Here is a 23,413-nt window from a genome sequence, read left to right as displayed (position 1 = left end):
AGTGTCGCTCATTTTTTTTATTTAAAAAAAATTTTTTTTGGGGGGGGCGGGGTGGAGGATAAGTTATGCACTCAATGACTGCTGGACTAACATGGATAGTCAGTTCAAGCCCCATATCTGGATATGACTTTTCCCAATTTCTAAAGACATATAGTATTTACACCACAGTTCTTTTTCTGTTTTGTCCATCTTTCCTACTGAATTAGAAATACCTTAAAAATAGGAACCCATATTTTAATCATCTGGATGTATTAGGTAGTTGCCTTCAACTACCTAAAACAATGTTTTGAATTTAATTTTAAGTGTTTGAATTTATAAATTCAACTTTAATTTAATTAATGCCTTTTGTCACAACAGACTATCAAAATGTGTCACCTCTTACCTGAGTTTTTTCTTTGTCCGTAGATAAGTTTGAAAAAGGAACTGAATGGCAAGCTGTAAGCTCACCTTTGCCATGCAAGGATAGTATGGATGCTTTAATTTAGTCTAAAAGAGAGAGAGAAAAAAGACAGGCTATTTTTCACAGAAGTTTTATAGATTATTATGCATTGTTACGGACTGAATAATGAGATACATATAAAATAAAGTTAAATACTAGTAAGAAAAATCCAGCCAGTTCATAATAGAAAATGTTGCAGTTAAATTTTAAAAAGATTAAGAAAAGATATCTCCTTCATTTCTTTTATGAAGCCTTCTCAAAATAGAGCCTTTAGACCACAGCATGTTAATTAAGCTACCAACAGACTAAGAAAGTCTTCCCCTTACTGGCAAACTGGGATCATGGTGCTCAAGAAAAAGAAGCACTTAGAAGCTGATCTTGAGTCTGGTAACATCTGATTACGAATTGGGAATAATTAATCTCCTCATAGCCCAATATCCGTTTACATCACCTATGGCTACTCTTAAATTTTTTATAAAATATAACAAGAGCACTTAAAAAAGCCAGTAAGTAGAAACCCACATTCATTCACAATCTGTATTATATATTCTGAATACTGCCTGTATTGTAATATCACCCATTAAGTGACACATTTGTGGGAATTTTTTTTGGCATTTAATCTAAATGCTAACAAGTGAGAGTGACGGTGAGTCACTGAATGCTTTAGTGGAAAGATATTTAACTATGATCCTTTCTAATTTGTTTAGTAACAATCCAACTAGTACTTACAGCATTCAATGATGCTAAAGACAAAACAAAACTGAAATAATCACTACTGTACACATCTCTATTCTTCATAAACTTGAGGTTTTCATCTCTCACCATCTATAAAAGAAAATTGGTAATTATTTTTAAGCAACAGGGTAAATTATTCAGTATGGAGAAGACATTTTTACTGATATGTTAGGTAAAATGGGTTCATAAAAACACTTCTCTCAAGCCTTCAAATTTTTAAAAAGGAGAGAGGAAAAACTTCCTTTCAAAGATAAGAAGTTGCAAAAAGGTGAATTATAATTCATTAAACCAAATTCTTCTGGGAAATTCAGAAAGACCACCATGTGAAGGACAACTGAATTCTAACCTGTTAATCTGAGTGGAAAGGGACAATGAGAGCTTTCCCAAGTACAACCAACCCCATGCTCTCTGTGTATCAGATGCTCAATTCTCTCTCTCTCTATCAAAGACTCCATATTTTTCTCAAATCTTTTGATTCTGGCTACTTAGCTTTTGATTACTTAGTGTATAAAGTCTGGACTGGGCAGCTGGACAGTCTGAATTTAAATCCTGGCTCTGTGACATTGGCAGATCATTTCTCTTTTCTAAGCTTTTTCTCCTTTTCATCTGAAAAATGGGAATAAAACCTGGTACTCCACGAGAGTGTTTTAAGAATTAGGGATTTGTTTAAGCATGTAGCACAGAGCAGGTATTCAATAACTAACGGTCATCACTGTTATATTAGTTTTACCCAAAGGTTATGAACCTTAACTTATTTTTCTCTCCAGATTCAATAAATTAATTTCAGCAATATGTTTCTGCACTGCCCACTCCCTCTCTCTTTTTTTTTTTTTTTTAAGATGTTGGGGGTAGGAGTTTATTAATTAATTAATTTATTTTTGCTGTGTTGGGTCTTCATTTCTGTGTGAGGGCTTTCTCTAGTTGTGGCAAGCGGGGGCCACTCTTCATCGCGGTGCGCAGGCCTCTCACTATCGCGGCCTCTCTTGTTGCAGAGCGCAGGCTCCAGACGCGCAGGCTCAGCAGTTGTGGCTCACAGGCCTAGTTGCTCCGCGGCATGTGGGATCCTCCCAGACCAGGGCTCGAACCCGTGTCCCCTGCATTAGCAGGCAGATTCTCAACCACTGTGCCACCAGGGAAGCCCCCCTCCCCCTTGTTTATGTGGGGCATCACACAGCAGGTCAGTGACAGCCCTGGCCAATCTTGAGTCTGTTGCCACCTCTGTGACAAGGTGGGTCAGAAGACGTGGCGCTAGAGGTACAACTACGTCCACAAGAAGGCTGGCAGGAGTAGTTCTGGATCCACGAGATAGATTTTGACATTTATCTGGATTTTATCCCTTAGAACTTTTTTTTTTTTTTTTGCGGTACGCGGGCCTCTCACTGTTGTGGCCTCTCCCATTGCGGAGCACAGGCTCCGGACGCACAGGCTCAGCGGCCATGGCTCACAGGCCCAGCCGCTCCGTGGCATGTGGGATCTTCCCGGACCGGGACATGAACCCGTGTCCCCTGCATCGGCAGGCGGACTCTCAACCACTGCACCACCAGGGAAGCCCCCTTAGAACTTTTTATACAGTTCTTACCTGGTATATGCGAACAGGCATCTTCTCCACAAAGAGTCCTTTCTTCTCACCCTTTTTAACCAGCTTGGTTAGAATAGAGAGCCGGTCATTGTTAGGCCTATGGGGCCGAGGAGATGACTGAGGTGAAATTTCTGGTGAAGATGGTGCTGATCTAAGAGATGGAATCAGAAAAGTGTTTGTCTAGAATAAAACAGCTATTGTTTTAGTAGTTTGCTACAACCGGATAAACTTAACATAAACAGGGTATTAGACTTAAACTGTATACTTTCCTGATCTAATGTATTAAAATGCAAATTCACAGAAAACAGGACCTTTAAAAAAACTTTTCAGACAGTGCTGGTATAGTATTTATTAGGTTGGCCAAAAGGTTGGTTCGTTTTTTTTCCGTAAGATGGCTCTAGTAGCACTTGGTTGTCTTTAACTTCATTCAGAACAATTTTATTAGACTGTATGTGACAGCTGTCAGATCAGAGTGCATTAAAAAAAAGACTTATCAAAATTGGTGAAAATTTTTGTGTAGCCATTTTAATATTTAAGATGGAAGAAAAAAAGCAACATTTTTGGCAAATTATGCTTTATTATTTCAAGAAAGGTAAAAGAAGCAACTGAAATGCAAAAAACAGATGTGTGCAGTGTATGGAGAAGGTGCTGTGACTGATCGAACATGTCAAAAGTGGTTTGCGAAGTTTCATGCTGGAAATTTCTCGCTGGACGATGCTCCACGGTTGCGGAGACCAGCTGAAGTTGACAGCAATCCAATCGAGACATTAATTGAGAACAATCAACACTCTACCGCGCGGGAGATAGCCGACATGCTCAAAATATCCAAATCAAGCATTGAAAATCATTTGCACCAGCTGGGTTATGTGAATTGCTTTGATGTTTGGGTTCCATGTAAGTTAAGCGAAAAAAAACCTTCTTGACCATATTTCCACATGCGATTCTCTACTTAAACGTAATGAAAACGTTACGTTTTTAAAACAAATTGTGACGGGTGATGAAAAGTGGATACTGTACAATAATGTGGAATGGAAGAGATCCCGGGGCAAGCGAAATGAACCACCACCAACCACACTAAAGGATGGTCTTCATCCAAAGAAGGTGATGTTGTGTATATGATGGGATTGGAAGAGAGTCCTCTATTATGAGCTCCTTCAGGAAAACCAAACGATTAATTCCAACAAATACTGCTCCCAATTAGACCAACTAAAAGCAGCACTAGACAAAAAGCATCCAGAATTAGCCAACATAAAACGCATACTCTTCCATCAGGATAACACAAGACTGCATGTTTCTTTGATGACCAGGCAAAAACTGTTACAGCTTGGCTGGGAAGTTTTGACTCATCCACCGTATTCACCAGACTTTGCACCTTTGGATTTCCATTTATTTCGGTCTTTACAAAATTCTCTTAATGGAAAAAATGTCAATTCCCTGGAAGACTGTAAAAGGCACCTGGAACAGTTCTTTTCTCAAAAAGATAAAAAGTTTTGGAAAGATGGAATTATGAATTTGCCTGAAAAATGGCGGAAGATAGTGGAACAAAAGGGTGAATACATTATTCAATAAAGTTCTTGGTGAAAATAAAAAGTCTTTTATTTTTACTTAAAAACTGAAGGTACTTTTTGGCCAACCCAAAACTATGCTCTGGACATAAAGTGTACTCAATAAATGAGATTTTTAAAAAAATCTCAATTCTAGAATGAAATAATTTCTATGCATGTTTCTGAAAACAAAATAACTTCTTGCCAAGGAAATAATGACCAGGTAGCAGCAAGAAAAAAGGTACAGGGATTTACTTATTTTCTTTTTAGAAGTTCTCTCTAGCTTAGCTAATTACCCTTAAATCCCAAACAGCATACTCTGAAGATCACGGTATCACCTACTGCAATCACACAGCAAATTACACAGAGGAGAAACTCACAGAGAGAGGTCCTCAGCTTCCTGCCGCACAACGCTGACTCGACTTTTCTTTGGTAACACAGGGGAGTTCTGATCAGACACCCTTTGGTAGAAGAGCATATAGGCGTTCCAGTATCTTCGGCGTACATCAGTATATGGGTTCGCTTCATAATGAGACAATAAGAAAAATCTCTTTGTAAATAAAAAAGGTGTTTTGTTTTTTTTTTTGTCTTGACAATCTATAACAAAGGACCTACAAATCCAGCAAGTAATTACTTACTAAATTTGTTAAATGGAAAGCGTAAGTGAAGTGTGTGTCTTTTTAGAGCACTGCTTAAAATCACTCTGAAGGTGATTCAGAGGGGCAGGGAGTAAGGAGCTGTATGGTAGCAGAGTAGGGGAAAGAAGGTATACATTCCGAGGCAAGTGGAAATTTAATCTAAAGGCAAGTAACACTGAAAAATAAGTTCTGTGGCACAGGATGGGATTATAATTGGCCTCACTTAACCATTTCTGCATAGAAGAGCCAAATGCAGGTAAATTTTGGCAATGACACTATGTTCAGCTAATAAAGGTTACTACCATTAGATGCATGACTACCATGGTCTGGTGTCAAAATCTAACATTGTGGATCTCATACACGTGGAAAAATTTCAATGCCCCTAGAGTATTTCAAAATCAGGTTTCAAAAATGTTAAGGTCTCTGAAAAATATTTCTTCTTCAAATAGCAAATTGTGATGGGATTCTGTGATGTACTTTTCCTTATATTTTTTCTTCTGGGGGTAGAGTTGTGGAAAGATTCCTTTACCACACTGCATAACAAATAAGGTTTTGAAAACACAGGTGCTAGAAATGTCTTCTCCATTAATCACACCTCTACATAAGTGAAAAGGAAATTTGAAAATTTTAGTGGACTACTACTTCCGAAACTATTTTTAAGGTTGAAATTCTTTCAAGTTGTTCTTTAATATTCATTTCTTCCATTGAACTCACCCTCCATCCCAGGGCTGTTGTAAGGAATTACTTAAACAGAATTCTGTAAGCAGCTGGAACCTTTTCACCCTGGCTATCACGGAGTTCGTGGACCTACATGGCTAGAGCAGTAGTATGTAAAAAAAATAAAATCTGTTCTATTTTTATATAAAAAATACTGCTTCCAATTTGATAGAAAACTATGAATTAAGAAAATAAAACTAATGGAAAATATACATTTGCAAATACTTACTTTGATCATAAACTTTTGGTCTATATTCTCCTCCAAAGCATTCGTACTCTAGGGTCTCATCATTTAGGTCAAATTCTTCTATAACTGTGTCATTAAATTTATACCACTTTCCTTTTCCACATCCCCTAGAGCACAGATTTGATAAAACAAATATTATGAAGTTACAAATCAAACATCCCCATCCCCAGCATTTATCTCTATGTATTGTCTACAAATACAGCAGGTAATTACCATTTGAAAACACCTAAGAAAAATATAGCAACAGTTACTTCAATTTCTTAAACAACTTTTCAAATTGAAGGGATAAAACAATTGCAACAACTTTTAAAAATCCAATATGAAATAAGATCAAAGAACAATGTGAAAGCTTCTTTGCACCGTAATGATAAGTGTGGATGACAAAGTAGGGCAGGGAGAGCAGAGGGGAGAGACAGGGTGGGCAGGGGGAGTGGAGGAGGGATATAGGAGGGCAGGGGGAGTGGAGGAGGGATACAGGAGGGCAGAGAATGCATAGAAAAGACATAGGAGGGTAGGGGTAGCAGAGGAGAGGTACAGCAGGGCAGGGGGAGCAGAGGAGGGACATAGGAAAGCAGGGGGAGTGGAGGAGAGGTACGGCAGGGCAGGGAACGGAGGAGAGACTACTGGAAGGGTGGAGTGAGGGAGCGGTACGAGAACCCCTTACCGCCTGTCCTTGATGAAGGAATAGTAGTGGCCTGCATGTGCCTGCCCACTATGTACAATGACGCCGACAAGTTCGTAGTTTTCTGTAAGGGCAACTTTTTTTCGTGGAGATCCTCCACCTCCCTGATCCGTATTTCGCCCGTTTTCACCAACTTCCGAAGATGAATCTTGGCGAGCCATTCCTGAAACTGTGTAAGGCTCCATGTTTAGCATCCAGGGAAACTATTTAAAAAGCAAAAAGAGCACAATGTTGGTTAGTAACATATAGGGTCACACCCAGTTACGTCTGTACAAAGAAGAGGGATGTGTTTTCCTAATTTAAGCTAGGACTACCCTCCAATTCAAGTACACAATTTCAGAATGGTTTACAAGTCTAGGAAGGTTTAAGCAGTCTCTTGCTTGAGCATTAAGGAAAGGATTTCACTTCATAGCTGTCACCAGGATGCCTTCTAGAAATAAGGGTTACTGTCTAGAGATCTGCCGGTACCACTAGCAGCAGCTGCTTAAGACGAGGGGCTGTGCACTTCTCAGAATGCTGAGACCACAGCCTTTCACATTTTAGATGAAATTTGAAAATATAAAAAGGGAACAATAAAGGGAGCACAGTAATAATGGTTATTAAAAAACCAAGAAAAAAAAATAAGTTACCCTTATCTGTTCGTCATATTTAATGGAGCGTCCACTCTCCCAGTCAAATCCAAATCTCATCAGGTGGATGACCAAGACACTAGGTAATGACTTAATACAGGTCCTTTTCACTGTTGTTCTCTAAAGAGAAGCAAAACCCAATTATCTCCATGGAGACAATAAAATAACAAAGTAATTAATATGAAGGTCACAGATTTCTACAGGGCTTTCCCATCTCTGTGAACACAAGTCATGACACAATTTAATGGCAATAACAATAGCAGCTTAATACTGATCTTACATAAAACATAAAGACGAAGTCCATGAATAACAAATTAATCTTGTGTTTTGAAAAGGGCAAATGTAATACCTTTTCTTTACACTTTTCACAGTAATATGCATTACTTCCCTCTAGAACTTCTCCTCTAACAAACTGGTCCAAAGAAATTTCCAAACTCTGACAGGAAGTAACTCCTAGATTGAGAGCCATGAAAGCTTCCTCGCGCTCATATCTGCTTAGGAAATAACAGAAACACCATATCAGCAATGGAATTTAAAAATCTTGAAATTACCACAATACTTGAGATTGAACACAGAACTACTGATACATTCCTAATCACTATAATTAACACACACCTTCTTCTCATCCTTCTAAAAGTATACTAAATAAAAATGCCAATTTTTGACCACTTAGAATTGCTTAAAATTATGAATTTCAACAAAGAAATTTTAGAAATGGAAATTAATTCCCTGGAAATGTCACCAAAGAAATTTAATTCAATAAACATTTATAGATCCATTAGGAGATATATCTGCAAACCTCTCAATGAATAAAAAATTTACAACATTCTAGAAGAATCATTTAAAAATGACGGTGATTATTTTCTGATGTCAGTGTTATCTTCACTAACCTGTGAGGACAGTCTTTACAGATCTTCTGATCAGAATAGATGCCCTGAAAAGTATTCTTAAAAATTTGGTCTCTCCCCATTTTCTGTTGAAATAAAAAGTTAAAATTTTAGTTGATGCCTCTAGAACTTTTAGGTTGTTTATACAGAATTTTACTTAGACCTGAGCTAAAGCATAGATTTTAATTTAACCAACAAAATAAAACAAGTCAGCTTGGTAGTTTAAGCTGGGAACTAATGAAAGAATTATAACTCATGAGACCCGCTGCCAGAGTAATGCAAATGGTCAGAAAAGGAAGAGGAGCACCGTCAGCCACACTGATGACAGGATCCAGAAGGATTCAGATGATCCATGATGATCCCGACTCCTTCTCCCCTTGCCACAATTACCAAGCTCTCCATGATCTTCTCTTTTTTCTTGTGGATAGAATGCTACAAATTTATGTTATTTTTATTTAATTTATATTTTTGGCTGCGCTGTGCAGGTTTCGGGATCTTAGTTCCCCAACCAGGGATCGAACCTGTGCCCCCTGCAGTGGAAGTGTGGAGTCCTAACCACTGGACTGCCAGGGAAGTCCCTATAGGTTATTATTATTTTTTTTTCCCAGTTGCGCCGGGTCTTAGTTGCGGCAGGTGGGCTCCTTAGTTGTGGCTCACTGGCTCCTTAGTTGCAGATCGCCGGCTCCTTAGTTGTGGAATGCTAACTCTTAGTTGCAGCATGCATGTGGGATCTAGTTCCCCGACCAGGGATTGAACCCGTGCCCCCTACAGCAGAACTGTGGAGTCCTAACCACTGGACCACGAGGGAAGTCCCTATGAGTTATTTTTTAAAAAAGAAATGGATAATTTGTGCCTACTGAGAGGAGAGGCAAATGCTGGCAGTGATGGGAAGCTGTCTGTATCTTAGAAGGCAATACCACTTAGGAAGTTTGTGACACATTTTCCTGGGTAGAGGTAGGAAGCTTTGGGTCGCACAACCACAAACAACTTTTGAACCTGGTCCTTTTGTACCCTTTGACAGAGCAAAACAGTTCTGCACGGGGCCATCAGTTCACCGGTGACAGCAGCACTCCTCTGAGGCCAGGTTACTTCAATGCAGACACAGAGCGTGTAGCCACAAATGGTTATCATTATGGGGTATAGGTTAAGAGTTACATACTTTATCAAGTGTCAGATGAATTAAGAAGAAAATAAATCTATAATCTATAGTGTTCTGTATATGTTTTGATATTCAAACCCAGAAGAAATGAATTACTGTTGTGGTATTAAAGACAAATCACTTTCTGATTTGTCAGTTTCATAGTAATCCCAAATCCTAAACCACTGCTCTCATGTTATAGAGTTTGAGGGAGTTAGAGGGAAAATGAAACTTTTTCTACCTTGAGATATTCATCCATCTGATCGATGAGACTGGTGAAGAATTCATATGCATCCTGTTGTTCTCTCACATAAAGTTCTTTGTTCCACATCTTGAAAATCTATGTAACAAGAATTAAATATGTCGTTACATGAAAAATAGCAATTTCTGAATATGGTAGAAAAGGAAAATGAAAGAGTCCTTAAATGCTTCTAAAAACCAAGTTTACTATTAGGGTATAAAAGTTTTTACTGACATGAGATTAGCTTGCATTCAGCCATCTATGTTTTTCCTCGGTCCCTTTATACTAAGTCTATGAAACCATAGAGGGTGAGATCTAAGGCCAGGGAACAGAGTTTCTCTCTTAGAAACTAACCAACCTATAGGGGAAAATATAAGGTAAAACATAGTAAAGCAGTGTTTTAGAAGAATGGTCTTTATTTAGAGGTATTAGTGAAATTGGCATAAGTTCAGAGGAATAATTTGAACAAATATTTCAAACAGCTAAACAAGAATAATGGGAAATAGTCAAAACATTTAAGATTAGCAAAACCCTAGAAATTATAAATGACTATTCTCAACATTGTAATCACTTGACTCAAGCTCCAATGCCAATAAGAATGGTATAGACATTTCTTTTATAGGTTCTTGGCAATGGGATTAGTCTAGAGTCAATAAACAAGACACTAGAGAAGAATGCAGCCACACTCCAAATACCTAACACCCTTCAATCTAAAGAGTTACTGGGTAAAATACCTTCCAAAAGTTCTCAGGTACATAGTACTGCAGCTTGCTTTCCATCAAATGCCCAAAGAGAGACTGCACTTGGTAGAATACACTATCGTCTGGATTGTCCGTGTCATCATCCACTGAAAGTAATGACTAAAAAGAAATGAACTGTATTAAATTAGAAATATTCAACTGCTTTCAGAAAATCTTGACTTCTGTATGTGTGAGTACCCACTGCTCCTTCAGAATGGTATGTATGTTTGTATATGGCTGTAACTCTGCATATGTTTAGCTTCAACGCTTCCTAGCTGGTGTAATCATGAATAAATCATCTCTTTGAGCTTCTGTTCGATTATGAGAAACTGGAACTAGTAATGCCAGGATCTCTATAAGAAATAAGTGTGACATGATGACACACAGAATATTCTCAAAACTATTTGATAGCTTTGCTATATCACAAGCTACTAATAGATGATTACAGAATGCTAACGAGAGAGTCTAAGTATTTCTAAAATACCAAAAGTGTTAGTAGCTTTATGGAATACAATTTGAGAATAATTGAGGAGTTCAAAAAGCACATTAAGTCAAATCCATCTGTCAAACAGGCAGCCTATTACCTAAGCAGATATACAAAAATATGTGACTATGAACAATGTCATCTATACAGATTTCAGAAGCTACTAGAGAATCTCTAATTATGTCCAGTTTAGTAAACCCCAAAATGCAATATATGAATATGGAACAGTTCTCAGGCAATGTACACATACATCATTTATAACACTAAACAGGAAAGAGGAAGAAAATCACCTCCGGGAGACCAGGTTGCATATACAGCTGTTGGAAGACTGCATTCATGTAACATGTAGCGCCACCATTCCTCAGTCCCACAAACCCTGAGCTGGACCTGCTATCCACTGGGGGAAGGTACTAGGAAAGAGAGGAGCAGAAATAGAGAGAGAGAATTAGTATCTCTGCCACTAGCACATTTCCTTACAGCTTTATGAGATGTCTGAGAGGAAAAGAGAGACACAGATTTATCCATTCAGTGTGTTACGAGTTATGGTAGCAAACCTATGTTCATGAAGTACCTCTGCAGATGCAATACAAATCTAAAACTACTATCTCTATGTTTCCTTTTAGTTCCTAAAGTACCTCACATATATACGAAGCATGTACCTATACATCCCCTATGTAGTCTTGCATTTAGTCACTTGATTATCATTCGACAAACATTTCTTAAGAGCACAATGTGCCAGGCATTGTGCCAGGGACATGAGAGAGAGCAGAAATGTATTTAGTGCTTGATCTCAAGGAGCTTACATTATAGTAGGGTATACATTAATTAAGTAAAAATACTGATATATATTTACAAACTGAGGTAGTAATCTGAAAAGTAGGAAGGGTTCTATGAAGTGTTTACTATAAGAATCCTAACCTGTCTGGATAGTCAAGGAAGGCTCATATTCATATTCCTTCCCTTCCTTTTTTTTTTTTTTTTTGCAGTACGTGGGTCTCTCACTGTTGTGGCCTCTCCCGTTGCGGAGCACAGGCTCCAGATGCACAGGCTCAGCGGCCATGGCTCACAGGCCCAGCCGCTCCGCGGCATGTGGGATCTTCCCAGACCGGGCCACGAACCCGTGTCCCCTGCATCGGCAGGCTGACTCTCAATCACTGTGCCACCAGGGAAGCCCCTTCCCTTCCTTTTTTGAGAAGGTGAAATTCTTCTATTGAACTTCCTCTAATAAGCATGCCATTAAGTAAGTATGTAAACACCCTAGCATTTCACTTAAGGATGATCTGTAACAATGTAGATTCCAGGACAGTATTTTTCTAGGTAGAAATCATCTAGAAAAGGCATCTTGGTTACAAGTTCAACATGGCACTTCAATGGATATTGTAACGACACACTCTGAAATGCTATTACAGCAGAATCTTGGTTCTAATCCTATGACCAGAATCATGTTACCTGCATATATCAAGTACGTGTAACCATGTAATAACTAACCAATTGACAAAACCCTGGAGGTCTTCTGGACTGAAAGGAATTGCTAAATATCACATACTTTTCATTAACATTTAACATGCACTTAGAGCAGGGTGATTTCTAAGATCTAATTAACAGTGTAATTTATTTGTAGTCCAAAGCACAGACTAAAAAAAAAAGTTATAAAATAAGAAAAACTGGTTCATAACAGTGCTAAAAAGGTAAGTATTTATATGACAAATATTTTCACTATGCTGATATAATCCCTGACTTATTAAAATAAGATTGTCATTTTAATCTGATTATTAAATAAGTGCATGTAAAACTTAAAGCATAGCATAAAGTAAGCATTATAAACTAAACAGTTCATACCAAAATAGTTCCCAATTTACGCATTCACATTCCACTTTGCAAGTGCTCTTTCCTCTACTTAGAACACCGTTCTCACTTCTTTTCCTGCCTAACTTGTATGTTCCACAGTACTCAGCTCAGGCATCCAAAGGGGTGAGACTGCCTCTTTATGACGTTAGTGGAAAACGCTTTAGAAGTGTCCTCCCATGCTCCTGGTCTGGTATTCCAGGGCATTTGCAGCTCGCTTCCCTCTTGCAGATCCCGACATATACAAAGCTGTCCATGGCTTCTCATGTATGGAATGACCTTCCCACCTTGCTTCAATTGGCTCATCACTCTTAAGGGCTCTATTTTAAATTCCATCATTTCTAAGAAGCTTTCTAAAACACCACCATCTGGTGTTGAAGTGCCTCTCTGTTAGTAGAGCATTCAGGACATACCTCAATCTTAGTGCTGGGTTCTATCTTCATTTCTGAGCTCCAAAAGCCCACAACACCTTAGCGCACAGTAAACTCAATAAATCTTAGTTGAATTTAAGTGAACATAGACTATACTGTGACAGAACCAATGTTTTCTGGAATTTGTAGCTCTAGTGCCTGGCACTGTGCCATGCATAGTTCCTCAAAAAATAGATTCAAATGCTACTTTTTACTGAGAGTAATTATCAACTGACTTGAAAAATCTCTCCTCTTTTTTAATCAAAAGGGTACCATTTAGTAATATATTACAGTGTATTAGTGTAATACACTATAGATTATAGTTGATTTGAGTACGTGAATTTGATAAGCAAAAGAATAACACTGACTTTCTTTGTGACTAGGATAATGCAAACATAGTTTTAAAATACTATGTTTAAGAGAGCATTCTAAAAAAAATTAAGTGCATTGAGGTCTAGAAAACTTACATCAAACTCCTTGGTAAGAGCAGGATCAGGTTGATGATGCATAGAAAGTAGTTCTTTTGTAATAATCTGAAGATTTGAAGGTGAGCTATCAGCCAGCATTACAAGGACTTCGTAGGCTGCCAATCGGCTATTCACTGTACTACATCTAAAAACAAACGACACAAGTCAATTTCAACAGTGAATAATTTAGTTAAGTTGCTCATTAAACTAAATCAACATTTGAAATGAAAATGTAAGAGCTGCAATTCCTAAAACAGGGTTAAGTCAGGTCTGATGGCACAACCGAGTAATCTAGTTGGAGGTGCTTACTTAACCAAGGAAGAGACCATGAATACAGGAGGGATGATTATGGTTCAGAGCTAAGTATCTTCTTGGCCTGATGATAAAGTAGCAAATCTTTCAATTATGACTCCAGATTATTATCTAAGGGATGGATCAGCAAGAATAGAGAATAGAGAGTCTGAAAACTTTACCAAAAACACAACATGGAAGTAACTATCTTTCAATTAAAGTAGGTAGAAAGAAAGGTTTTTGTAGTTACTGCCCTGAAATTCAAATATCTACATGGCAGAAAGCTATACAAATCAGAATAGATGCCCATAAACATTTGCTGTGCACCTGCAGATAAAAAATTCTTCAAGGACACTAACCAACTTTCTATCTATGAAAATATGGAGACAGAAATAGTTTGCCAAGTCAACTTGTTTAAAGTGACAATGAGAGATAACCAGCAAGCATTATGCAGGAAACCGAAGGCTTCTTTGCTGCTCACCTTTAGCAGAAATCATTTAGGGGATGGACAGTAATTTCTCACAGTCACCTAAGCCAACCTTGCATTTGTTAGGAGATCACAGGTTAGGAAGGATACACAGAAAAGAGGACATCCAACCTTTGAGAGAAACACTTATGGAGTGGAGTGTGGGAGATGTGTTTAAGAGGGGGTTGAAGGGCATGGAGATCAGAACTGCATCAGGCACTGAGGACAAGAGCCATGGAGCTGGCGCTGTCCTTTGCTTCTTACCTGCACTTCTGGGTTGCAAGGGACAGGTAAAGAATGAATAGAAGGTACCATATATACAGGTTAAACATCAAAAAGTTCTTTTGTTGGTGTGATATAAGAATAGCATTACTTGTGAAAAGACTTTCTGTGTATTTTAAATCTCTTTCTGGCTTTCGTGTTTAGGTGGGAAAAGGCTGGGAGTCACTGTGATAAATGAACACCATTCAGTACACTGGATGAAACAAAATGTTTCCTTTTCTATTCAAGGCACTGTATATGAGTAAAAAAAAACACAACTCCTCGTTGACGGATGTATTACTTTTAATAATTACAAATGGAAGAATTCATGAAAAAAATTTCAGTAAAACTGCTGAAAATTTATTTTCTCTGTTCACTGAAAACTGAAATACTCACGTGTTTCTACTGCTTTAATAAAAGACTCCCGCAGAGCTAGCACCAAATCTTCCAGAACAAGACTGGGGCAGAGGTAAGGATGGGAGTGACAGTGTGAGGGACACCGCAAGAGTTTTAATGAAGGTTTATTACTTAAAACAGATTTTGCTAATAAGGAATCTCTAGATAGAGAAATATTCACACATGGTAAGATACCTCTTAAGATTCCATAAAATACTGCTTATTATGCCTTGCCCATTTCAATAACCACTGAAATTGCATGGGAATTTTTTTCACTGGTTAAATACCAAATCCTCAGTTCCTTCAGGATTACTCAATTAACTCTGGTTTTCGTGAGAAAAGAATGAGGTTACGTTAGGTTCAGAGTAAATAAGATGGCAGCTCGTAGCTGCCCCTTCCTATTTCCAAGAGTACAAACATCACCCACGAAGGGTCAACATTACAAAAGATCTTTCAACTTTCTACCCATAAAAACTAATATAAAATTTGACTCTAAAATTACCACCGTAATAAATCACTAGCAGTTTTAATTATAAGGACACAGTCAATGCTCAGTAAATCACAAGGTTCATGCACTAAAGCACCTATGCTTTTCTCCTAGCAGAAAGAAACCCTCAAGACTCAGAGCCTGTTTACCTTTACTGCGGAAGCAATTCTTACAACCTCCGTTTCTCCTGGAATTTGTTACTGACCAAGTTAACCACATTATGACTTATTCTTCCATCTTGATGATAGTAATAGTACCAGCTCGGCAATCACTACGTGCCAGGCAGGCTTCATCCTAAGCCCCCTTACATGCATTTCTTTATATAGTGGATAATGTCTTACAAGCTACACACACTCACACGATGGAAGACAAACTCCAAGTTAAGAAAATCTTTTTTGGACTAAAGTTTCGAATTAGAATTTTTACCAAAACTGAACACAACGTGCATTTTCCATACTTTGGATGAAAGTCCTGTTGACTGATGGCGGCACTGCCAGCTGGAGAATGACTATTTAAAATAATTCTAGAAGCTCGGAAAAGGAAGTCATCTAATAATGGTTTAATGAGTGATGAACCTGGAATAGAGCATAATATTCATGTTGAGGATGAACACATATTTTAATTCAAAGATCTTGTCTTGCACTTTCATATCAGAGCAGCAAAGGCACCTGAGGCCACCCAAAGGCAAGGCATTCAATTTAACTTGACGCTCATTTTTTTGAGCTCTTATAATACATGGCAAAGATCTGTGGGGCAGAGGAGTGGGGATGGGTGGGAGAGTCGGGACAGGATGCAAAGATAGACAAGCGAAGGAACCTTCCTTTATGAGCTTAAAATAGAGTGAAAGGAGTTAAGCTTTCACTTTAGAAACACAAATGCCAAGAACATCACAAGGCAGACGGTTTGAGTGAATAATTAACTTTTACTTTGGGCATAGGGGAATCCAAATAAAAGTTTTTAAAACTTTAAAAATCTTTAGGTAAAAATGATGTGCCGGGCTTCCCAGTTGGCTCAGTGGTTGAGAGTCCGCCTGCCGATGCAGGGGACGCGGGTTCGTGCCCCAGTCCGGGAAGATCCCACATGCCGCAGAGCGGCTGGGCCCGTGAGCCATGGCCGCTGGGCCTGTGCGTCCGGAGCCTGTGCTCCGCAACGGGAGAGGCCACAACAGTGAGAGGCCCACGTACCACAAAAAAAAAAAAAAAAAAAAAAAAAATGATGTGCCCATCTCACCCTGGTTTAGAATCACTCTTTTCTATGTATCTCCAATAGCCAAGATTTTTATAGAACTCAGTTTGTGTGATAAAAGTGATAATTAACATTTTGATTTGTCTTCTGAATATAATTTATAATACCAAATATGGTTTTACAAATTATATGTGTATCCCACCATCCAGGGGTGGTGGTTGGGGGCTGCCTCTCCAGACAAGAATTATCCTTAAAAGAGGTAAGACATACAACGGGCTGTATTTATAAAGTATGTAACAGGAAAAAGAGAAGACAAAAACCTACTTTGATTTGTAATTTTTATTTGTTGCTAAGTTATGTGAGCCAACTATTTTGAACGCTATAAAATTCTCTATATGGTTTAATGACACAGATAAAATACACCTTCAATTTGTTAGCCACTAAAATTCCAGACAATACCCTACTGTCTGAGGGTCAATTTTCTATGGAACATTTAGCACCTATCTTATTTTCCCAATTTCACACAACACTATGGCAATAACTGAGAAATGAGGTACTCTATCACATGATAAGATGAAGTAATAATTACCAAGCATTTCCTTTTCTGCCCCACAGAGTGAAAGAAGGGTCTTGATGAGCCGTAAGTGTCCTGCCAATAAGATGTTATCTGCTTCACTGGTCTCACATTCAGCTGTGCGATTAGGTTCAAAGTTATCCAGCCAAGTAATCTCATCTTCGAGCATGGTAGCTGGGCTGATTCTTAACTGCTCCATTTCTGAAGCTAAGATGGAAAAACAAAACAAAACGACCTCTCATCCTGAAGAAAGAAGGATTTCTTTTCATGGAGTCAAAATCCTGAATTAAAGTAAGCAGAGACAAGTCTCAATCTTCTACTTCACAGATTTAAAAAAACTGTCATTAATGAACAGCAGCTGCCCATAGGACTAAGAAGGCTCAACACGCCCTTTCCTTCCCTCCCTCCCTCCCTCTGTCACAAATCACACGGTACTGAGTGCCTCCTCTGTGCAGGTCACGGTGCTGATGCTGGGGGTACAAGATGAGAGGGACACTCCTTGTTCCGAAGAAGCTCCTGTTTGGTGGTGTTAGCAGATGTCCCAGGGAAGAAACCCTTCTAGAGAAGGAAGGGGTCGAGGGGTGAGAGGAAAGCCATCACTCCCACCGTGTCACCTATGCCAAGGGAGGGGGGAGCCCTGTGAGGGAGAGAGGGGTCCGCAGCGCAGCAGCAGAATCCATGTTTCCAGATGATGGGCCAACCTCCAGAGAACCACTCTTTTGTATTATGTATTCCACTTTCCCCTCCAAACAAGGATTGAAAACAAGATTCCATGTTGGAAGCGGGGATTAGGGAGGAGAGCAGGAGTAATCATGCTCTCTTCCCACTGCACTGCAGGCACAGGCAGGCAAGGCCCCACAGAGTGAGGTGGAAAGGGATACTGCAGGCGACACTGTGCATCCTTGTTTCCTCATTTATGAAATGGGGCTAACACCTACGCTGCAGCGTGCTGTGTGTACAGTGTCTAGTATAGGCACTGGCATACAGAAAATGCTCCAAAAATGGCAAATATTGCTTGTTTCAAGACATATTCCCTCCCTGTCCTCAACATCCCATTAAGGGATCTTGGATCCCTTACTTATGGCTCACTGGCACAGCAAAGGCCGACACTAATAACTTGTTCATGCATTCTGAGGATGTATGTGTCTCATACAACTCATGAGTCCAGTTCCCAAGCAGCAAAGCAGAATACCCTCTCGAAGTCCAAGCCAGAGAACAAACCTTCGCTGGCTGCTGCCCAACTTAACACTGAAAGCCTAGTTGAAAAATGCAGTACTAGGCTAGGCTGTTAGATGGACATGTAGTCCATCCACTTCTCTAGATAGTACAGGTCTTATCCCTGGATCAAGACACACAGACTATATCATCTCAGGCTCCAACAAAACCAACTTCACTGCCCTGCTCAGAGCACCACGTCCTCAGCTTTTGAGAGACACTTATGAAACCCAGGAAGGCATCTGCCTTAGAGATGCTGCTGAGGCTTCTTAGTCACTCTGTCTTTATGTGTCCATTACATGAAGACCTTTGTGTGAAGTTTCTTTTAGGTTTGAGTGCTGGGGAAAAGATCTGTTTCTTTTGAGAAGCCATTCTGTTCTTCCTCTAGGGTACTGAGAACAAACAAACAAATGAGGTTTCCTTTTTACCTTGGTCCTCCTCAAAACCTCATTCTGACTGTGTGGGGCTTTTCAGCCTGCACATACACAAGGTATTTTTTTTTTTTACCTCCTGGTCTTGACATTCTTTTCCAATTAACATTTTTGTTGATCCCGACTTTCATTTTATTTATTTCCTATAGGCAGAAGCAAATCTTTCCTATAAACTTTGTGTAAAGAACAAGGAATAAACTAACGAACTCTCGACTGGAACAACTGAAATTTGCATAGAGGACTCCAACAAGCCTTTGCATTATATAAGAGTAAGTACAGATGATTAAAATCTAAACACTCTAACAAAAGAGTTTGTAACAATGATATTGCAAACACCTAACACTAAACAATTACCTGACTTCTATCACTCACTTCTATTACTATCAACATATGTCAGCAGATTCCCTCTTTCCTTCAAACCTTCAAAACTGTCAGAATTGACTATAACGGAAAGACTCTTCTTAATAGTTCTGTATCAGTGTAATTAAAATATGAGCCTTTGACAATTTTTAAAATCAACAAATCTTCTAACACATTAATGGTTGGGTATATAATAGCAGAAGAGATAACTGGTACATGGGTTTACATGCTATTTCCAAGAAAATAAAATTCAACTTCAAACAATAATTTTAATGTTATTTATATCTGAGATACATTAAGTCAGATTTAGAAATGTCTGTCTTTCTTTTCTAGTCCTTCCCAACCCCTCCCCCAACATAAATCAAAGTTAGACATCTACTTACTTGTCAGATCATCTAATAATTGGCACCTCAGATCAAAATACTCCATGCACTGGGATAACAGTCTAAAAAACAGATTTCAGTTATTAAAAAAAGGCTGATTTGAGAATAAAAATATTTTCCTTGTAAGAATAAGTTCATAAAACAACTGAATAAGAGAATTTTCCTAAGCATAAAATAACTACATCAATTCAACTTCAGTATTTTAGCAAGACACACACTAGTGATTTTACTTTTACAGATACAGTATAGGAGTAATAGTGTAAAGAGAGAAAACTTACTAAATCTATCACATTACATAATGATGTACACATTGACTGCATACATAATGCACTGATTAATTTGTTCAAATATCAACTGATACACACTAAGCACCTACTATATGCTTGGAACTGTTTTAGGGGAACAGTGAACAAAGGAGACAGAAAACAGATGAAAAATACATACATATGTCAATTGGTGATAAGTGCTAAGAAGCAAAATAAAGTGGATAAAATAAGAAAAAGGTAAATTCTTTTATCTAGGATGATCAATGAAGCTTTTTCTGCAATTACAGAAGTGAAGAGCACAGGTTTTAAAGTCAGGCGGACCTTACTTTTAATCCTGGCTCCACTACTTACAGCTGGGTGTCCAGGGACAGTTTATTTCAGTTGTCTCAGTTTTCTGATTTCTAAAATGCTTACTAGAGCATTAGAAATAAATGTGCACACATATACACAAACACAAAGGGCTCAAGAATGCACTGATGATGAGACTACATAATGAACCAAGAACTACGATTATTAAAAAAGTGGGGATAATAAAACTGCCAAACTCATTTGGCCATTGTGAGGATTAAATGATAAATGTATGCAAAGAATTTAGCATACTGTGTGGCACATAATCAGCCCGTGATAACTGCAATTATCATCACTACTATTATTATGGGAAAATATGTACCAAACTTGGGCATTAAAAAGTTGTGAAATGCAATTTTCAAATTATAAAAACACATAATTAAAAGACCCAATATTGTGTAAAATTAAATGCTTTACATTCAAGAGCTTCTCTGAGAGTGTATGTTAAAAAATTCATTTAATGCTTTCTGTTTCTTTCCCAAAGTTTAGAGGAACTTAATAACAAATCAAACTGTTAATGGTTAGTTATGTTAAATAATCTGACTCTTACAACAAGTAGAAGCGCAACAGCTTACTACTTAAAAAATGGCTTACACATTTAAACTAAAGAATCACTGATCTAACTAGTTAATAAAAGGATTATCTGATTTTAGGAAACTTTAGCTAGGAAAAATTGGAATACTAAAGTAAAAAATGTACAAGGGCAAAAAAAGAAGACTATAACTTTTAATCCACATGCCTTTATCAGGGAAAAATTATTCCCTGAAATTCTGGCTTTACATCACTAAAGACTTACTTTTCATGACCAGAAATACACAGCTAATGTCTATCTAATTTAGGTTAAATCCTAATGGTCAACTGCAGGTTTGCAAGTTTTAGTTAAACTAATTGTAAGTTTTAGTTAAATTTTTAAGTTTTATAAATCACTCACAATGATCTCATCTCAGAAACAAAAATCTTAACTTCTTTGTTATTTATAAATTTATAACATTAAAATAGGCTAGATGCTTCAAAATAATATTTAAGGTGAGACTTAGACATGTGGGCCAGGAACCTCCATATATGAGAGTGTGTGAGAACATAATCAAGGTTGAAACAAACATTTAATCCTGAAATGAAGACCTGCAAACTGATAATATAACTCAGTTCAAAAAAATTCTGAAGATTATATAACTTACAATTAGAAAATACAGGTATTTAAAAAAAAAGTCAGGGACAGATTGGAGAAGAAATCACAAGGAAAATTAGAAAAGATCTTGTGACAAATAAAAATGAAAACACAACATACCAAAAGTTATGGGATGTAGCTTTTGAAAACAGTGCTACTAGGGAAGTTTATTCCTGTATGTGCTTACATTAAAAAGGAAGAATGATCTCAAATCAACAACCTAATTTTACACCTTAAGGAACTAGGAAAAGAAGAACAAATCAAATCTAAAGCTTGTAGAAGGAAGAAAATATTAAGAATTAGAGTGAAGATAAATAGAGAATAGGAAAACGATACACAAAATCTACAAAAGCAAAAGCTGGTTCTTCAAAAAGATTAACAAAATGACTCAAAAAAAGAGAGAAGACTCAAATTAATAAAATCAGAAATGAGTGAGGACACTACTACCAATTTATAAGATAGTATATGAGCAAGTGTACACCAAACAAATTGGATATCCCAGACGAAATGGACAAATTCCTAGAAACATAACACTTTGGAAGACTAAATCAGGAAGAAATAGTGATTGCTTGCTATCACTAGCAAGAAGATTGAATCAATCAAAAACCTCCCAACAAAGAAAAGCCCTGGACCAGATGGCTTCACTGGTGAGTATTACCCAACCGTTAAAGAAGAATCAATACCAACCCTTCTCAAACTCCTTCCAAAAAACTGAAGAGGAGGGTACACTTCCAGCAAACCTAACTCAACAGTACATTTAAAGGATTTAACACCATGAACAAGTGAGACTGATACCTGGAATGCAAGGATGATTCAAAATACGAAAATCAATCAATGAATATACTACATTAACAGAATGAAGGAGAAAAACCCATGATCACCTCAACTGACATAGGTAAAAAAAAATTGACAAAATTTAATGCCCTTTCATGATAAAACACTAAACAAACCAGGAGAGTAAGAAAACTACCTCAATCCAATAAAGGCCATATATGAAAGCCCCACAGATACTATCATGCTCAATGGTGAAAGACTGGAAGCTTTCCCCCACAATCAGGAACAAGGATGCCTACTTTCACTACTTCTATTTAACATAGTATTAAAAGTTCTAAGCAGAGCAATTAGGCAAGAATAAGAAATAAAAGACATCTAAATTGGAAAGACAGAAATAAAATGATCTGTTTGCAGATGACATGATTTTATATATGGAAAACCCTAAAGAGTTCACAAAAAAAACTGTTACAATAAATGAATTCAGCAAAGTTACAAAGATAAAAAATCTGTACATAAAAATCAGTTTCATTTCTCTATACTAACAATGAACAAAGAATATGAAAAAAGAAAGACACCAATTCCACTTATAATAGCAACAAAAAGAATAAAATACTTAGGAATCAACTAAACCAAGGGAGCAAAAGACTTGTACGGTGAAAACTACAAACAATGCTGAAAGAAATGAAAGAAGACTTAAATAAATCTAAAGATATCTTATGCTTGTGGATCAGAAGACTAAATCTTGTTAAGATGCCAATATCCAAAATGATCTACAGATTCAATGCAATCTCCATTAAAATATCAATGATGTCTTTCACAGAAACAGAAAAACCCATCCTGAAATTCATATGGAATCTCAAGGGGACCCCCAAAGAGCCAAAACAATTCTGCGAGAGAAGAACAAAATTGGAGGACTCACACTTCCTGACCTCAAGCGTACTACAATGCTACAGCAATCAAAACAGGGAGGTACTGGCATAAAGCCAGACATACAGATCAAGGAATAGGAATAGAGAGCTCAGAAATAAACATGTATGCATGCATCTATGTATGTGTGTAAATATATTATATATATATTTTTCAAATGATTTTCAACAGAAATGTCAAAACCATTCAGTGGGGAAAGGACAGTCTTCAAAAAAATGGTGCTAACTGTATATCCACATGGAAAAGAATAAAGTTGGACCCTTACTTCACATCATACACAAAACAACTCAAAGTGGACCAAAAACCTAAATCTTACAGCTAAACCAATAAAACCCTGAAAAAAACCAGGGGAGAAACTTCCTGACATTGGATCTGTCAGTGATTTCTTGGATATGACACCAAAAGCCCAGGCAACAAGATAAAACAGAGAAACTGGACTTCATTAAAATTAAATACTTT

The 23,413-nt window shown here is 37.7% G+C and overlaps 1 protein-coding gene across 6 annotated transcripts in view; it reads right to left on the bottom strand.

Moving 5' to 3' along the window:
* The window catches only part of USP24 (ubiquitin specific peptidase 24), a 150,368-nt gene that overhangs the window by 27,199 nt on the left and 99,756 nt on the right, over nucleotides 1–23,413 (bottom strand). For 4 of the 6 annotated variants that reach the window (XM_082833548.1, XM_082833553.1, XM_082833551.1 and 1 more), the window contains 16 exons: nucleotides 19,472–19,533; nucleotides 17,098–17,289; nucleotides 15,781–15,898; nucleotides 13,423–13,567; nucleotides 10,991–11,110; nucleotides 10,211–10,336; nucleotides 9,477–9,575; nucleotides 8,101–8,183; nucleotides 7,560–7,704; nucleotides 7,211–7,330; nucleotides 6,564–6,784; nucleotides 5,882–6,006; nucleotides 4,678–4,819; nucleotides 2,754–2,904; nucleotides 1,169–1,264; nucleotides 383–486 (listed from right to left, as the gene is read on the bottom strand). In XM_082833548.1, coding sequence (XP_082689674.1) covers nucleotides 383–486; nucleotides 1,169–1,264; nucleotides 2,754–2,904; nucleotides 4,678–4,819; nucleotides 5,882–6,006; nucleotides 6,564–6,784; nucleotides 7,211–7,330; nucleotides 7,560–7,704; nucleotides 8,101–8,183; nucleotides 9,477–9,575; nucleotides 10,211–10,336; nucleotides 10,991–11,110; nucleotides 13,423–13,567; nucleotides 15,781–15,898; nucleotides 17,098–17,289; nucleotides 19,472–19,533 — 2,049 coding nt within the window. The remainder of the gene's footprint in view (nucleotides 1–382; nucleotides 487–1,168; nucleotides 1,265–2,753; nucleotides 2,905–4,677; nucleotides 4,820–5,881; nucleotides 6,007–6,563; nucleotides 6,785–7,210; nucleotides 7,331–7,559; nucleotides 7,705–8,100; nucleotides 8,184–9,476; nucleotides 9,576–10,210; nucleotides 10,337–10,990; nucleotides 11,111–13,422; nucleotides 13,568–15,780; nucleotides 15,899–17,097; nucleotides 17,290–19,471; nucleotides 19,534–23,413) is intronic. The other 2 variants (XM_082833549.1, XM_082833552.1) reach the window with 1 other exon arrangement.

This window comes from Leucopleurus acutus (assembly GCF_964270905.1).
Source record: "Leucopleurus acutus genome assembly, chromosome: 2".
Lineage (NCBI taxonomy): Eukaryota > Metazoa > Chordata > Mammalia > Artiodactyla > Delphinidae > Leucopleurus > Leucopleurus acutus.
This window is presented reverse-complemented; position numbering and strand designations above follow the sequence as displayed.